General features: G+C 41.3%; 1 protein-coding gene across 2 annotated transcripts in view; it reads right to left on the bottom strand.

Annotated features, from left to right (window-relative positions):
• gbf1 (golgi brefeldin A resistant guanine nucleotide exchange factor 1) overlaps positions 1 to 16,728 on the bottom strand; it is a 94,341-nt gene that overhangs the window by 20,366 nt on the left and 57,247 nt on the right. For both annotated transcript variants that reach the window (XM_070841653.1, XM_070841654.1), the window contains exons 7-22: positions 16,224 to 16,284; positions 13,023 to 13,077; positions 9,844 to 9,991; positions 9,348 to 9,577; positions 8,944 to 9,112; positions 8,579 to 8,790; positions 7,854 to 7,952; positions 7,507 to 7,701; positions 6,577 to 6,769; positions 6,072 to 6,209; positions 5,892 to 5,980; positions 5,579 to 5,781; positions 5,264 to 5,387; positions 3,274 to 3,399; positions 1,146 to 1,228; positions 493 to 729 (exon numbers count right to left, since the gene is read on the bottom strand). In XM_070841653.1, coding sequence (XP_070697754.1) covers positions 493 to 729; positions 1,146 to 1,228; positions 3,274 to 3,399; positions 5,264 to 5,387; positions 5,579 to 5,781; positions 5,892 to 5,980; positions 6,072 to 6,209; positions 6,577 to 6,769; positions 7,507 to 7,701; positions 7,854 to 7,952; positions 8,579 to 8,790; positions 8,944 to 9,112; positions 9,348 to 9,577; positions 9,844 to 9,991; positions 13,023 to 13,077; positions 16,224 to 16,284 — 2,362 coding nt within the window. The remainder of the gene's footprint in view (positions 1 to 492; positions 730 to 1,145; positions 1,229 to 3,273; positions 3,400 to 5,263; positions 5,388 to 5,578; positions 5,782 to 5,891; positions 5,981 to 6,071; positions 6,210 to 6,576; positions 6,770 to 7,506; positions 7,702 to 7,853; positions 7,953 to 8,578; positions 8,791 to 8,943; positions 9,113 to 9,347; positions 9,578 to 9,843; positions 9,992 to 13,022; positions 13,078 to 16,223; positions 16,285 to 16,728) is intronic.

Here is a 16,728-nt window from a genome sequence, read left to right as displayed (position 1 = left end):
TAAAAACATATTGTATTGTTAAGGATTTCAGTGTTAAGCCTCTGGTCAACTGCTGAATGCGGGAAGATGAATTTCATTCCATTTCACTGAACCTAAATCTCAGACACTCAGTTGTGGTGGTGTAAATTATGATACAACTCAATACCAGCCATAGTAAATATAAAATGATGTATATTTTAATGACTGCATAGCATCCTGTAGACGTTTTTCCAATTTAATAATGAAAAGAGGCAAATTACTTGTACAAAGCAAATACATCCTGACCCTGACCCAACAGCACAACAAGCAAAGCTGAACCTGTCAGCTGGAAACGTAAGCTAAAGTGGCCTGTGATTGGAAAAAATAACTACAAACAACTGAAGGCTGTGGAGATTTAGTAAAGGCAGGACTGTCAAATTGTAGAGGACGTTGTGTGGCTGTACACTTAAACCCTTATTCAAAGTAGCTCCTTCTTCCACCACCGTAGCTGCTGAGGATTTTGAAATTGTGCACCTGAAGCCAGTGATGGCCTTCTGGATGATGCTGTCATCTAGGCTCTTGTCAAAGACGTAAGAGAGGGCAGCGATGGTGGGACCCCATGTCATGGTGAACAAGTCGTGGTCATAGCTACCAGGTGGTAGGTGGAGGAAAACACCTTCAGGTGTGGCGCCGCGGTGTAGCAACAGACTCCACACGTAGTTCTCCTTCACCAACCCTGTCTGCTCATCTGGCATCACAATCTCCTCATTCCTGCAGAGGAAAAAAACATAGCAGCTGTAACACCAACTTACTCGTGAATTCAGGCTCTAGAAAAGGCTAGAAAGTGATCCTTCATCAAATCTTATGAATGGATTTTTTTAAGACGGCATGCGGCATGACGGTGTCAGTGTCTGCGTCTAGTTTATTTAGCAGCATTGCCCAACAGTCTCCTGTTCCAGCTTCTCCAACATGAAGAGTTGCTGCTTTTCTGTTCATTAGAAATTGAATATCTTATCTTAAATTGTTAAACAAGTCTAAGAGGGGACATTTTATAGACCAATAATAATTCTAATTCATTAATAATAATGTGTATTGTCTTATTTTTATGTTAGGTCATAATTCTCAGCTTAATCAGAAATGCTGGGTAATGAAAGTCAGTTGAGCGCTGCAGCAAGATGGCAGATTACTTGATGGCATTGTAGATATCCTCCAACATATCCTGGTCAAAGTCTTTATTTCCATTTACTCCCTTCAGATTTTTCTTGAATTGCTGTAAAGAAGAAAAAAGCAGTGCCATTAGCTGTTTCCTGGTAGGAACATCAGTCAAACATCTCACGTGCTTCTGGTAGAAACATTTTTCCAATATCGACCCTTCTGTCAATGCATCTCAACACAGGAGATTAGCTCACACACCCAAGCCTCAGTGGCATTCAGTGTTTCATTAACTAAGCATCCAACCAACAATTATAAGGGCCTTGCGTGGAAGCACACAAGTGTTATGTGTTACTTAATACACTTCAGTAGCAGTGTTAGAAAAACAGATTAGAGCCAAGAGCCCTGTGTAAATAAACATAACCACTCTGCGATGATGGACAACCTCAAAGCCTGGTTTTATGCCTTGACTAGTCAAGGTTTGTCCTACTTGCAGGTAGGAAGGGGGGAAACTGGAGCTTCTCTGCAGGGACACAGAAAAATAAACACCGGCAGAAAGAGGCAGAGAAAGCAGGAGGCTACATATCAGGGATATGCACTGTCTCACACTTGTTGCACATATAGCAACTCACTATCAGAGAGCAGCTCTATAAGCGGCCGCTGGTAATGATGGCGATGACACAAGCTGTCAAATCGAGCAGCATGCTGTGTTTTATGGTCAAATTTAACATTATACCACAACACAAACATGTCCTCATCGTCAGATCCTTGGGTGTAGGATCTGATTTACACACAGTGATGCTGGGCATAGTTCTCCCATTTCAAAATTAAACCCTCTGCCAACAGATGCTGTGGTAAATACTACACATTGCAAGCTGCTAAATAACTGAAGTGCTAGGCGCCACTTTTATTGGCACTCTCAAAACTATTGTGTGGAAGCCTCTGTCTGTTGTCTGAGCTTGGTCAACAAGCCTTCTTCACAAAACCGCAACTGACCTTTTAGGAATGTGTAGTGATAATTTAAAACAACATACAGCGACAGCTGTATGATGAGGTATGACTCAACTCAGGAATGATCAGTTCTACAAAGTATGTGTACATAAAACAGACAGAGGCAGGAAGAAATAGAAAGTAAGCGCTTGCCATTGTCAGTAAGACTGGCCCACCCACAAACTGTTCACAAGCTGCCCCAGAGACTCTGTTTAGTCTTCATGTGCTGTCAGTCAAAGACAGAAAAAACAGAGCTGGCAGATGGAGAGAGAGACAGAGAGAGGCGTCCCTGCCATCTCCTTCTCCTCCCCTTCGCCGCCTGTTTAGGATGAGTTGAACTCTCGAATAGACCACCACTGGCTACAGCTGTTGGCTTCTGGCTTTCTGAGCTGCCAAACTGCACCAGGGCAAATGCTAGCACTCACAGAGGAATGTTTTACCATTAGACACGAGTGGCATGTCCCAGTGAGAAAAAAAGACATATGAACACGGTTCAGCCTTTTCTCTTTTCAGAATCAAATCTGCAAACTAACATTTGTTCAACAAAAAGGCATATTTTATTCCCCTGTTTACATACGTGCATCTTAGTTTGGGATGGAACTTGATAAGATTTTATTGATACCAATGCCATCATCAATTATGCATATCGGTCAGATTCTTTATCAATTCCCAAATTTAGAAAAGGTAACAAAGAACAAAGATTTATACCATCAAGGCAACTGTTTTAGTATCTCTGAACACAGTGTTCGAACACAGTGTCTGTATGTCATCTAAAATGAATGAAATGAAATGCTACGCCTGCCTGCATGATACTAATGTTAGTTCATAGTCTGATGCAGCTCTTAAAGGAATAAAACCAATCCAGAGTGACAAATCCTTTATGATTCCTTAGTATAACTACCATTAGTAAACCGACTATGGTGAAGATGACTCTATCCTAGCCTCTATATCACATCAGAGGTATTAGTTTAATTATAAGTTCCTATTATATTTGTCATCATTTAACAGAGTAAGCATGTTGGTAGAGTCAGCACAGATGCTTCTTTCCAGAAATAATGCCATGGTTACTTTGAACAACAGACAGACCAAGTTTTCATTGGGACTACTTATTCAGTGTGTGTGTGTGTGTGTGTTTGTGTATGAGAGAGAGAACAGGAGAGACAGATCACTCACCTCTACAGTCATGGGGATGTTCTGCTTGCGGACATTGTGGTTATGCTGGTCAGTGTTCAGCATTATGACAGCGTAGGCCAAGGCAAAGCCTGCGTCGTTGGTCATGAAGGGAGAGCCATTCACTTTCTATAAACACATATAGCACACATTGTAACTTATAGTAGAACATATAATATAGACAACAAACGGTACATCTCCTGAGGCTTAAAGTCCCAGTGGAGCAGCTAACCTTGTTTGTAGACTGAATCTCACCTTGCACAGTTTGCTGATATTAGAGTGGCTCCACAGAGTGGAAAACTGATTTACAGTGTCACTGTCTAAAATTACTCATCAACTCTTTCAAGGCCACTGTTTGTGCGTATGTCGTCAGCCTAAGAAAAGGACATTACTAGAAATAGTTTCCAGGTCACATGGCTTGTCCTGCTATTCTGAGAAGTCAAATACCCCCCCGCCCCCTCGTGTTTGTCCTTTGCCTATCATTGTGTTTGAGTGTGCATCTGTGTTAACACTTATGTCATCCTACTACTATAATCTGGAGGGTTGATTCATGTGACAGTGTTCCAGGTGGGCTTTGCTGGATGTAAATGGAAGAAAAAGGTGTGTGGGGGTGTAAGGATATGAGTGTAGTACACCCCTCTGCTATTTATGTCCTGTTAATTCATTTCCAGGTGCTCATTATTCATACACAAAGTATCATTAATGTGTTAGAGAGGTATGTCGAGCCTAAAGCCATAGTTGTCAGTGTTAAAACTTGGCTCCCATTTAACCTGGCTAGATCACCATAGTATGCTGCATATGCAACCTGCTCTGGAGGGGGTTATGTTCACAGCTTCAGATTTAAATCTGCAGTAAAAAGCGCCACCCATTCACTAATTCTTTTACCAGTGATATTCTGTCACAGGCACACGGTCAGATTCTTCACCCGCACCCCGAAAGACTAGCTCTTTGGGCTTGGTACGTGAGAGGGGGTAATGGGGTCTCCCATTACAGGTAATTGAGGCTATTCAGAGCAAAAGGGGGGGCCGTCTACGTGTTGATTTTATGATGGGAAATGGTGCTTATTTGAAAAATGGTGCGATGAGAGGGTCGTCACTTCTTTTCAGAGTCCTGTTCGGGAAATGTTATGCTTCATGCGAGATTTATTGGACAATAGTAAGGCTTTCTCCACCATTTAAGTTTATTTGGCCGCTATATCAGCCTGTCATTTGGGTTTTGGGAATGCACCTGTTGGACAGCGTTCGCTAATAATGAGGTTTATGAAGGGAGCCCGCCGACTACGGCCTACTTCTAAACCAATAGTTTCCTCTTGGGACCTGCAAACTGTTTCGGAGACACTATCTGGGTTGCCTTTTGAGCTATTGGCTGCTAGCTGGGCATCCCCACACACATTCATTCAGTTTTACCGCCTGGATGTGACAGTGCCATCACTTTCTCATTCAGTACTGAGTGTGGGCTCATGTTGACTGTGTGCTAAGCCCAAGGGGTGGTGTGTGGTTTAGACCCTGTCTGGGTCGAGGTGTTATGGGCTTCAGAGAATGCAATCCGGCAGTGGGCTACGTCTACCATAGTGAGATACCGAAGGACGTTTGAAAGAGAACTTTAGGTTACAATGGTAACCCTGGTTCTCTGAGAACCGAGGGAGGTACCTCACAATACTGCCCTACTTGCATGTGTGTAGTACGTGGAAGAAACTACGCTTGAGAATGCAGAGTCGGGTGCCACGGGCGCTTATAAAGGGGGCCAGGTGGGCCCATTCAGGTTGATCGGTCTGTCTCCAGACAGATGTGGTGACATTGGAGCTTCCGTGATTGGTCACGCCAGAAGGTGCTTCCCATAGTGAGATACCTCCCTCGGATTTCAGAGAAGCGGGGTTACAATTGTAACATTAAGTTTTGCTAAAATTGTTCTCTATCAATCTTCTCTATTAATCTTGTATTAATCTGAATGTCAAAACCCGAATGATTCACAGCCATGAAGAACTGTGCCTTACATGCCAGTTGTCTGTAAAGGTTTCCAGGAGTCTCTGGATGACAGGAGCCTCTCCAGGTAGTCTGAAGGCTTCCAGGTAGAGCCGCAGGGCCTCATCAATACGAAGCCCCTGGAATGTGAATGTGCTGCGAAAAAGATTCACATTATTAAAACAACCTCAAATTTCTTGATGCTAAAAACTAATAACATTACTAATCATTCACAAACAAACTATTGTTTCATGGTAACCAAAACCTGTACACCCTTCAAGCCTAGAGTGGAAAATAACATTTAAAAGATCAGCAAATGCACATTGTTCTCTGGAATTTCACCATACTTTACAAAGCTGTCCAGGAGGTCTGTGTTCTTGCGATCGCTGATGTACTCCCCAATCATTTTTTTGTCCAGTCGGGGGTTTTCTCTCAGCCACTGGGCCACCTGGCGGTTGTCCATGGGGTTACTGAGGAGGCCTTTCTCCTGCAGGAACTGGATTCCCTTTTTGGGCTTCTGGTTAAACTGCTCTGTGCCAGTGATCAGCAGCTGGACATTGGACACATGACAAAAAAAATTGCAGTTGGAAGTGCAAAAGTTGCTTTCGTAATTGGCTGTGGATGTGTAATGTCAAATCCAGATTAATCAATATCTCTCACCTTTTTCTTCGTTCTAATTTCCATCAACTCTTCGGAATCAGGTAAACATGATGAGAAACGTTGGGGCTTTTTCAGGGCTCTCCTCTCAGCTGGATGAAGAAATGAAAATTAATATTAGCTTCAACTAAGAGTTTCTATCCCAACGCTTAGGAAGACGTTAAAACTATGCATAACACTCACCAGTGTCATTGTCTCCTTGATCCTGTCTACCCAGTTTCATCTTCTCTGCCATCAGATGTCCACTGGTTGGTGGACACACTAGCGCATTCTCAGCTTGTGGAAGATTCAGACCATTGGTACTACCTAGTCTATTAGGATCTGAAGACAAAAGAAAAATATGCTCTGTTAAGGGTGCTCTGATCACTCAGCCACTGATTATTTTCAGCCGATACTCTTTCTACATGGTTTGATTGGTGGTCTCAATAAAGAAGAGACCATCAGATAAAGAAAAACAGCTCCGGTTTGATTGACAAATTCAGTGCTGAAGCCTGCATCATGGTGGAGAAGTCAGCAGAGGCCTGGTCAGCTGGTGTTTGTTTTTAGCGTCAGAGGCTACTACAACAGGGCAAGAAGTATGCAATACCAAAATAAAGAAACTTAATGAAGACCAAAAAAGACAGTGATATCAGTAGTATCAGAACAAAGAGAGGACTACAAGTAGTAAAAACAATAGAGATGTGTGTACCAGCTGAAGTGTCTGTTTCGTTTTTGGCAGAATCTTCTCCCTCTGTCAGCGGTGCTTCTGACTGCTCTTGCTGAGCAGTGCTGTTGACCACCTTGGCCTGGCAATGGGCCTCTGTGCTGTCAATCACTGTGAGCAGAGCCTCCAGTGACAGGAGGTGGGTGGTGTAGAGTTGCCCTGACACTGGGAATGCATTCTGTAGCAAGTGAACAAACAACAACATTTTTTTGAATTCATTTCATTTTATAAAACCATCTATGATTCATAAAGTCTAATTCTCAGTTTAAAACCTGACTGATAGCTTTAGGCATAGTCCTCACCATCTGGATGAAGTCTTCACAACACAATAAAACATTTTAAAACGGCGTTTCTGCCACATGGAATGCAATTACGTACCTTTTTTACATACTCGTCAGTGAACAGAAAACCAAAAAAAGGACTTAATTTAATTGACTTGAGGTTTTTGTGAAATTTGACACTTAGCCTTTAGAGCTTCCGAGCTACTGTAGGGGTGTGAGGTTTCACAAAAAGGCTTTCATTATGTCCTAAGCCTTTAAGTGACTAAATTCAATGCTTTTCAAGAATCTCCAAACCCTGCACATAACCTTCAAATTCAAATCAGTGGTGAAGAACTTTTAAAACGACAAAATAGAGTGGATAGCATAAATGTTCACCCACCTAGAAATTTTGCATTACTTCTTGTACTACAAGATCGTGACAGAAGAAATGCAATTATTTGAAGGTCAATCATTAAAAGACTCATTACAAAAGGTTTCAAAAAATGGAAATGAAGGACTTGACTTGAAGTTTGACCCATCAACAAGGACTCCCACAGTCTTAAGTATATTATGTAAAAAAAATCATGCTGAATACCAAGAATTCTAAAATCTTTATCATCAAAATGCTTAGAGTGATCCCATAAGGGGAAGTTACCTTGGACAGCAGCTTGGTGAGGTCCTCAAACAGATTGGAGCAGTAGAAGTCACAGTCATAGTTGATGTACAGCTCAGTGACAAAGCTGGGGATCCTCCACAGCTGGACCAGTGCCTCCAGAGCCATCTCCTTCATCTCATAGGGCATCTTAATGTTCTCTGACGTGATGATGTCCATCAGTTTCTTTAGGTACATCTGCCATTTCAGCACACAGGGTAATGGTTATTAGGTCACTGGAATCAGTTTTACCCTTTGGATTGCATACCAGTAAGTTAAGATGGGACAGCATAGCAATATTTTAATGAATAAAAAAAATGGGAAAATGAACAAACTAATTACATTTGTACCTCAAGCTGAAACTTAAGATGTACTCTCATGCCTTCGAAAAGCAAGAAGCAAACACGTATGGAGGAAGCATATAGGTTCATGCGGTCCACGCTCAGCAACTGCAACACACAGAAATAACATCAAAATATTAATATAGAAAATCAGTACAGCTTTCTCCGAATGAGATTTTTGCTCTTGATGCAAGTTCACTCATTAACTGTTATTGAATAATTGTTTTATTGAAGGCAACATTCTGCAATATCAGAAATAATACAATGAACCCCTTTCAGCTTCTATATATTTCTCATCCAAGTAATGGATGGCACAAAGTGGCAGAGATACTTGGTGTTTCTCATATGTAACCAGTACCAAATATTTGAACTAGTAAGTAGCCAGGACAGCCCATCATATCATGGTAAGAACAGTATAGCATAAATAGGGTAAACAAATGTCTTAATCAGAGAAATAATTTGCATATTCCATCAAAGCAGATTCCAGAGGTGTCAGCCTAAAGTGAACCAAGGCCAAGTGGAAAGATCTGCTAACATGTGCTACACATTTCTTAATCCCAAGTGCAAACAGTTTTTGAATTAGACAAACTAGTTCAAAAAGCATTTACAAAACAAAAGAAAAACCTTCTCATAGCAAGTGTCACTAATGCAGAGAGAAGATCCAACAAGATCAACAATACATCCTGCATAAATACATACAGCAATTACAAGCATTCATTTACATTACACCTTACCTGGAAGAGATGTCTGCAGAGTTCATCTTTGACCAGTCCTAGCAAAGACTGATAGTTAGCAATGTGTCCTGACTCAAGCGCTACAGTCAGCAGCTGCAAGCCCATGTGCATCATAGCATCAGTGTTGTGACGGTCATGGGGGTTGGTCAGAGAGATCAGGAAGCGAAAAAGCTCCCTTAGACAAGGCAGGCCATAAGGGATGAGGGATGCTCCTACAGGGGAAGAAAATAATAAGAAAATTACCCCAATGTGGGAAGAACTGCAACTGTTTGCTTGTAAACTGTGCATCAAGAGTAACAACACATTTTTCGCAAAAGTAAAAGCACAAGAACAATCAATGGTTTTTAAACCCTCAGTATTCTCACCGTCTCTTTGTGTGGACTGTGTGAAACGAACTCCTCTGGGGTTGACGTAGTCCATGTCATGGACTGAGGTGCTGTCTGACTGCTCTGTAATGGACTCTTTCTCCTCTACAACCTCAGGGATGGACTCTACTGAGGCTGACTGAGCTGGTTCTCTCTGCCTGCCCTCAGACTACACGCAAATGGAAACAGATCACAGTTAAGATGAAAGCTGAAGTTACATACCAGCTCCATGGGAAAGATGGTGGATCTCACAAACATTACATGAGTGCACACACAGAGCCACCAACAATAGACACAATGTCCCAAAATAAACATGGAGATAGAAAATCTTGATTTAAAAAAAAATATCTGTGTAAATTGTGGTGTAAGAACTGAACTTGATTTGATATTCGTAACAGCCATACCTGTGCGTCAAGAGAGCCAGGGTCCATCCCAGGGAGTGTGGCAGCACTGCTTGGGGTGTTTGCAGATGAGATACATTGTTCCAGGTCAGATAGGTCCTCCCTGGAGGTGGCTTTAGAACACGCGTCTAGCCCACTATCTGTGGTTGTAGGGCTGGAAATGGACGAACCAGCACTATCTGAAGCTGGTAGACTGGAGCTACACAAGCCTTGCTCAATGAAGGGGACACCACCTAATAGGGAAAAGACGCAGTCATACAATGGTGTAACACGGTGGTTTCACCTTTCACCTGCATGTACAAATGTACACTGCTGCTATGTCTGCATTTAAAATCATCATGTAAAAATTAGCAGCAATATGTATGGTCCAACATAGATTTCTAATGTACAAATTTGCCGCAAAATACAGTCAACATTAGACAATTGTTGCCAAAAAACCCTACAAGGACATTGAATTCTGATTGTATTATTAGTATTATTACAATAGCATCTCTCTTACTAGAAAGGTTGTTGTTGCTAAGGGTGCTGGACTGGGTTGGGTCCATCTGACTTGAGGGACTTTGGACCAAGTGGCGAGGCGGCCTTGGCGAGCGTTTCTGCTTTTTCCATTTGGATGACTCACTCATCCCACTGGCACGCATTTTCAACTAGAGGGAACAGAGTGCACCAAGGTCAATGTCGGTTAGGCCAGAAGGCCACAATTTTGAACATGAAAGAACTGGTTTGGAGTTAAAAAGCTCGTCAGACCCTTTGTAGCTCCTCACCTTTGCTTGAGGCTATCAGATCAAGGCTACATTAGTCTCTACTGCCATAACGCACACATTTCTCTGACCAACTGTCAGCAGTTAAGTTGCATTGCATGTGATGTTGGTCTCAAGTTTTGACAAGGAAGACGAATGTATAGAATCAAAATCACATTCATTTTGAATGTCTCAAAATGAATCCATATCTTCCCTTTCACATCATTATCAAAGCTACATTCAGAACTGTCACAGCTCAAAAGGACTAATTTTCTTAAATTCCGATTCACTACTAACACTAATTACCTTGTAAAACATGCTTTAGAAACACCTTAATTATAGTCATACAAAATAAAGCAAATTTAAATATCTGAAGCAAACATACACCTGTTGTAACCATCGAGTCTAACAACTGAGACAAAAAAGGTAGTTGCACACAGTGCTCTGCAAAATGAGTGATGTATCTCACTCTAGGAAGATGATGAGCAGAAGGTCAAAGGAGATCATCTTCTTTGATTTTTGATCACGGTATAAAGTGAACACATCAGCTGTCCATTAACAAGTAGGCACTTTCATAACACAACGCACAGAAAAAAAGCACATTGTGTACATGCACACAAACACTGTACAGTAGGAGACACCACTGCCACTTCTTTTGATTTGATATGGGTGCTGTTATTTTAAAATAAATCTGTTTTGTGACCAAATCTATGCTTTCCTTTACAAAATAAACAAAGAAAAAACCGCTGAGACATGCTGTGTTCTGCATCAGCTAGGAAAGCATATGGGTGGCATGATACACAGCAGCTGAGACATATGCAAGAGGGTGTAAACCCAAAAAATGATACAATTAGAAATAAAATGTAATAATAATACAAATGGAATGTGACTATTCACAAGCACAGACATGTCATTAAGAACTATGTTTAACATGATCAAGGCCATCCTGACTCATCTTTCTACAGATGATTATTTCTTAAATACAGCACGTCAAGTTCTTCCTTCTAATGAAGTTTACAGACTAAAGAAGCAGGAGGGTAGTCTTAAAAAAGGACAAGGGAAAGTTTACTGGGAGAGATTTTCCAGCCTAAATACTGAAATTCATCTTCCTTACCTGCACTCGTTTGTTTTTCCACAAGATATTGTAAGCCTCAGAAAAGAAAGGGAGCGGGCAGGTGCCCATGATTAGTGATGGGTAACATGCCAGCAGTGGGACAAACACGAAACACACTTGAGCATATTTGTTTATGCATGATGGGAGGAATGTGGGTTCCAAACGGGGCAAAGGGTTTGGAGACACAGACACGGCCACAACAGGCTCTAACCACTTGGCTGGTCCTGAGGATCCACTACACTGCATGTTTTACATGGTTCCCTTTCCCAGCACACCCAATTCAAATGATTCAATTCAACTTGGCATCAAGCCTCTTCAGAAGCCTGATAATGACCCATTCATTTGAATCAGGTGTGTTAGAACAGGGAAACATTTAACACATGCAGGGCAAGGGGGTCCCTAGGACCATGGCTGGGAGACAGCACCAGAAAATGAGGAGCCAGCTAATGAGCAGGCAGTGAGAGCAGACAGGCAGACAGCATGCAAAGACTGCTGGAGCAACTGCTTCCGGCTCAATATGCAGGTCTCACATAAACTCCACATTTATAACAGCAGCAATATGACAGCCATTTGAGCAAAATGGCAAAAAGGGAAATTCAGAGTTAAACAGAGTAGAAACAATAGTGGAGAAGTTGAAAGAAACAATATTAAAAGCCAGTTTCAGCCTAGCCCTGCTTGGGGCTGTCCCATCCACTGCATACGGTAAAGTCATGGTCATATTTGTGTAAGTATTTGATACTGTACTGACGGTCATTTCAGCTATTTTACCTAAATATGTCTCATCGACTTCTACTTCCCTTACTAATTCCATGTGTTTCCCAGAGATACAAGTGGCCTTAAAAATAAAGAGTGTAATTCAACTATGGGTTAAACGTGTCAATGGTGATGGAGATGTTCCTTAAACTATTAACTTTATGTCAACTTGGGAAGTTGGTAATGAGTTGCCTTTAAAGATACATTTAAAGGGCAAAATTTGATACTTAGAGTACTTTGACAGAAATGCTCCTAACTCCAGTTCTACCCCTTAATGTTCTTATTTTTGTTAGATAAGGCGACTAGAATGAGTAAGTGTAGAATAATAAAAAAGCTGGAATTAATTCAATGAGGACTGTCAAGAACCTGAGAAGGCATGAGAAAAACATCTTACAAACCGTGAAAACCACCAGGCTTCAATAGCAACCCAATGCACCTTCATGCACTCCCACCATAAAGCCATGTTAATCCTGCCTATATCAGTGCACTATGCCAGTAGGCCAATCACATGGGACAGTTAAGTACCCTCTCTAGGCCATTGTGACTTGTGTTTCTACGCTGCTCTGCACAAATAAGATCCTGGGTGTCCCGGATACAGAATAGGGTCTGTGGGAAGGAAAACACAGACACAGAAAGATGGGCAACTCAATGCGAAGACCAAACGTTCCAAAAAGTGAAACTAAACTGACAGGGCCAAAATGAAATAAGAGCAGGCAGCATTGTTAGGAGAAGGAAATAAACCATAAATAAGTTTGTTAAAGGTTTTCTCAGACTTTGAATGATTCATGACATTGTTAAATGAATCAAGATGATTTTACCTAAAATCTTGTAAGTCACGTACTACGGATTATAATATGCAGGGTTAATGTGGCTGATCTTGCTAGTTCTGACACATTTCTCATTCAGTTTAGGGATGTTATCAGGTTATTAATTGTATTTCACAGACCCGACAAAAACATTCAGACAGACAGCTGAAAACAGCACAATGACAGTGAGAAAGACCAAGACATGGAGATAAAGGAGCACATTAATAGTGGATCAAACACACATTCAACATCTCAGTCCTGTTACCTTCTTCATGTTGGTTCCCACACAACTCTTGGCCTCCTCTTTGAACTGTGGTAGTCTGTAAGAAAAAATAACACTCACTCTTAATGAAGACACAAGTCATTGGGAAAACAATGACATAAATCAGACTATTGCTCATGTATCATTCTTATAGCTACAGGAAACTCCAAATTAGGACTTTGTGACTCAAAATAATTATGTTGTAGTGCCATCAGGAGCTTGTTATTGTTTCTATGGTGTGTCTTCTTTTATTTAGTTATTGTTACTTGCTGGTCCAAATGTCAAATGTCCATGATGTATAGGCCATGTAGAGAGAAAAAGGATATTTTTGAGTAAATTGTTTCATTCAGGAGCATGTCAGAGCCGTTATACCACCTACACGTGCCCTTTTCCTAAGTGAATATGAAACTGTGAATGTTTTACAGCTGCAGCTTGAGACATCTGTGTAATGGTACAGTATGTTGCCATCTTAAAAAGAACTCAAACACTGCATATATGGTGAACACTGGATGAAATGCAGAGATTACTTATTCACTGGGTTGAGTGATTTGGGGTGAATGAGGCGTAAGCCAGTGCCAAGTCCCAAGGTGTAGCCTATTAAGACTCTGGCAGCAGTTAGCATAAACATGATGTCTTTATATGATGTCTTGTTGTATTTTAATTCACCACACCTCTGAATGTGGCTTCAGCCATCACATCCAAGTCTATTCTTATTGCATTTTGAGTACATTTGTAGCTGGCCACATGTCATAAGATTAGGATTTTTAGTGCAAAGTGTCATCATGGCTATTACTTATTCCGTCATGGCTGTTTTTCCAGTTCTTTTATTTATTACTGACAAAATTTCTTCCTTGAAATGTTCTTTAAGATAAGATAAGATGGAATTTATTGATCCCCCATCGGGGGAAATTTGCATGTTACAGCAGCAACAAAGGCAGGGGCAAGATAACCAATAACAGAAAAAATAAGCAACAGTAGAAAAATATTGTAATACTAATAATTATTTACACTGTGTACACCTTAGATCGATTTACTATTCCGATATATCAATCATCAGTACGTTACAGTGTAAATATCAGAACATGCAATGCAACTTATCCAGCGTTTTTGGAGCTTGATCCATTCTGGGAACTAAAAGTCAGTAGCACTGCAGCTACAATTAATCTACTGATTATTTTAATGATTAATCAATTATCATTTGGTCTGTAAAAATGTCACGGCCATCACAAGTTTTGAGAGTAAGTTGACATCTTTAAATAGCTTGTTTTGTCTGACCAACAGTCTAAAACCCAAAGAGATTCAATTTACTGTCATGAAAGACAACTAAACTATACGATTTTCACATTTGAGATGGTGGAAGCAGTTACATTAAACCAGTATATCACAGCCTCTACCGCTTTGACTCGAGTCCCCAAACTCCATGGAAGTGCAATACTACCCTTTAATGCATTTTCTTAACCCAAAATAGAACAAACAATTAATACGAGAGGAATGTAGAACTTGTCCTAAGCTGCTTAAGAGGCAATATCACAGCATTTGATGATCAATGATGGCTGTTCTCAAGGCATCACATAAAGAGAGAGAGAGAGTGTGTGTGTGTGTGTGTGTGTGTGTGTCACTAGGTTTCTGTGGACTCTAAAGCTTTGCTAGAAAATGAGATGTCACAGCCAGTCACGCACACATATGCAGAGACAAAAAAAGCCCCCTCCTGACATTAACTCAGCGTTAATAGAGTGTTGTCTTGCGAGCACGATTATTGGATGATCTGTGGGTCCAACAGATTAACATACCTAATACTTTCAGCAGGCAATCTAAGACTCCTTCTAAGGAGCTGAACAGAGCTGCTGCTCATTATTGTCTAATGGGGGTGGAGGGGGGCAGTTCAGGCCCTCTCACATCTCTATTATCCAGGGTCTGTGGACAAGTGGGGGGCTGGGAGTTGAACATGAGCAAAATAAGATGTTGGGCGTGTGTGTGTGTGTGTGTGTGTGTGTGTGTGTGATGATGGATGGATCAGATTAATGTAGTAGTAAGCCCACACTAAATTTACATCTCTCGCTCATGTGCAGGGATGCCTCTGTTTATGACCGTGGCTGCCGTGCTTTTCTATTTCTATGCCCACGTAGTAAAATCTTGTTAGAGGACATGATAACAAGGCGCCATACAAATCCTGCCAATAAATGGAAACAGGCCAAGAATGCTTAGAGGGAGTGTCAGTAAATAGCGACAAGCCTGGCAAAAACCAACACTGGACTTTACTGGAGGGAAGATAACCCATCATTTTGTGACAAATCCTGCATCAAATAGTCTTGGTGGAGACATACACGCCTTAAGAGAGAAAGTGGATAACACCTTAACTCCATTTTGAGCTCTGTTTGTTCTCCACGTGTGCTCCTTCTCATTCAGATGAGCAGAAAGCCTTTTTGTGACTGATTTACCTGATTGCTTCTGTGAGGGTTTGCTGTGCCTACCTGTATGCCTGTGTGTGTGTGTGTGTGTGTGTGTGTGTGTGTGTGTGTGTGTGTGTGTGTGTGTAGGTATGGTTTTTAGTATTTATGGAGATCAGAGCTTTGCTGTTGAAGCAGATACCAGCTTCATCTATATGCAGATCATGCAACGTGAAGCTCAATTGGCTCATCCCCTTGTCTGTGACTGAATGTGACTGGCACTCTGATGCATCTCGACAGAGTGGTTTCTGTGTGTGTGTGTGTGTGTGTGTGTGTGTGTGTGTGTGTGTGTGTGTGTGTGTGTGTGTGTGTGTGTGTAGCTCTTATGCTAAATGCCAAAGGAGAAATCATGTTATGGCATTAGTGAATTAGTGCCCCATTGACTCTCTGCACAGTACAAAATGAAATTCATAAGCTTCAAGGGGAATAATGAGGCCTGCGAGATAGAAATGCAGAAAACCGCCAATCTATGATCCAGAGGTGATGGAGGAAAGCAGCAGCAGTGCGGCCTGCTCCTCTTCTATAGTGAGAGAACTTCAGATGTGGGGTCTGAAGCTACTCATCACTTCCATCACATCCACGCTTTAATTCTAGTAATCAAAAACAGTCCCCAAACAAGAATTTTGTGTTAATATGAAAGAGTAACATGGGTTTTAACGGAGTCCTACCCTACAGGAGTGTACACATTGGGGTATATCTGGCCAGTCTAACTTAACACTTCTCCCCATCTTTATCCACCACTGTCCCATTCATTTACCTAGAGAACAGTAGTTGCACCATGTCAACCAGTGTATGTTCAGCTGATTTCCTGAGGAGCTCTGCAAACACAGAAGAGAAACAGACATTAGAACCAAAGAGAATGAAATAGAGAAGCAGGAGGACATTTAAACATTTAGACAAAAGTCAAGGGGGATTTAAACAAGATACATCAAAGAGAGCTAGAAAAGTGTCAACTGGCAGAGTGCTGGTTAAAAAACATGTCACTAAATAACATGTGTTATATGAAATTCCTTTTTTATTGTCATTACAAGGCCAGGATCAATCAAACAGTACTGGTCCTGACAAAACCTGTTGAATATGCTGGAATTCCTCTACAATGTGCCTTCACGTCGGCATTTCAGTCACTCCATTGTGCCTACCCCATAAAATAGCACAAGATGCAGTTGTGACCCTTGTCGTGGCTCTAAAACTGCCATCCATAAAAATGTTTAGTCTCGTTTTGTACTGAAGCATTTGCAGATTAATTCCATGCCCGATATTTA

Source organism: Pempheris klunzingeri, chromosome 12 (genome assembly GCF_042242105.1).
Source record: "Pempheris klunzingeri isolate RE-2024b chromosome 12, fPemKlu1.hap1, whole genome shotgun sequence".
In the NCBI taxonomy this organism is placed as follows: Eukaryota; Metazoa; Chordata; class Actinopteri; order Acropomatiformes; family Pempheridae; genus Pempheris; species Pempheris klunzingeri.
Note: the sequence above shows the minus strand (reverse complement) of the source record. Positions and strands in the feature narration are given on the sequence as shown.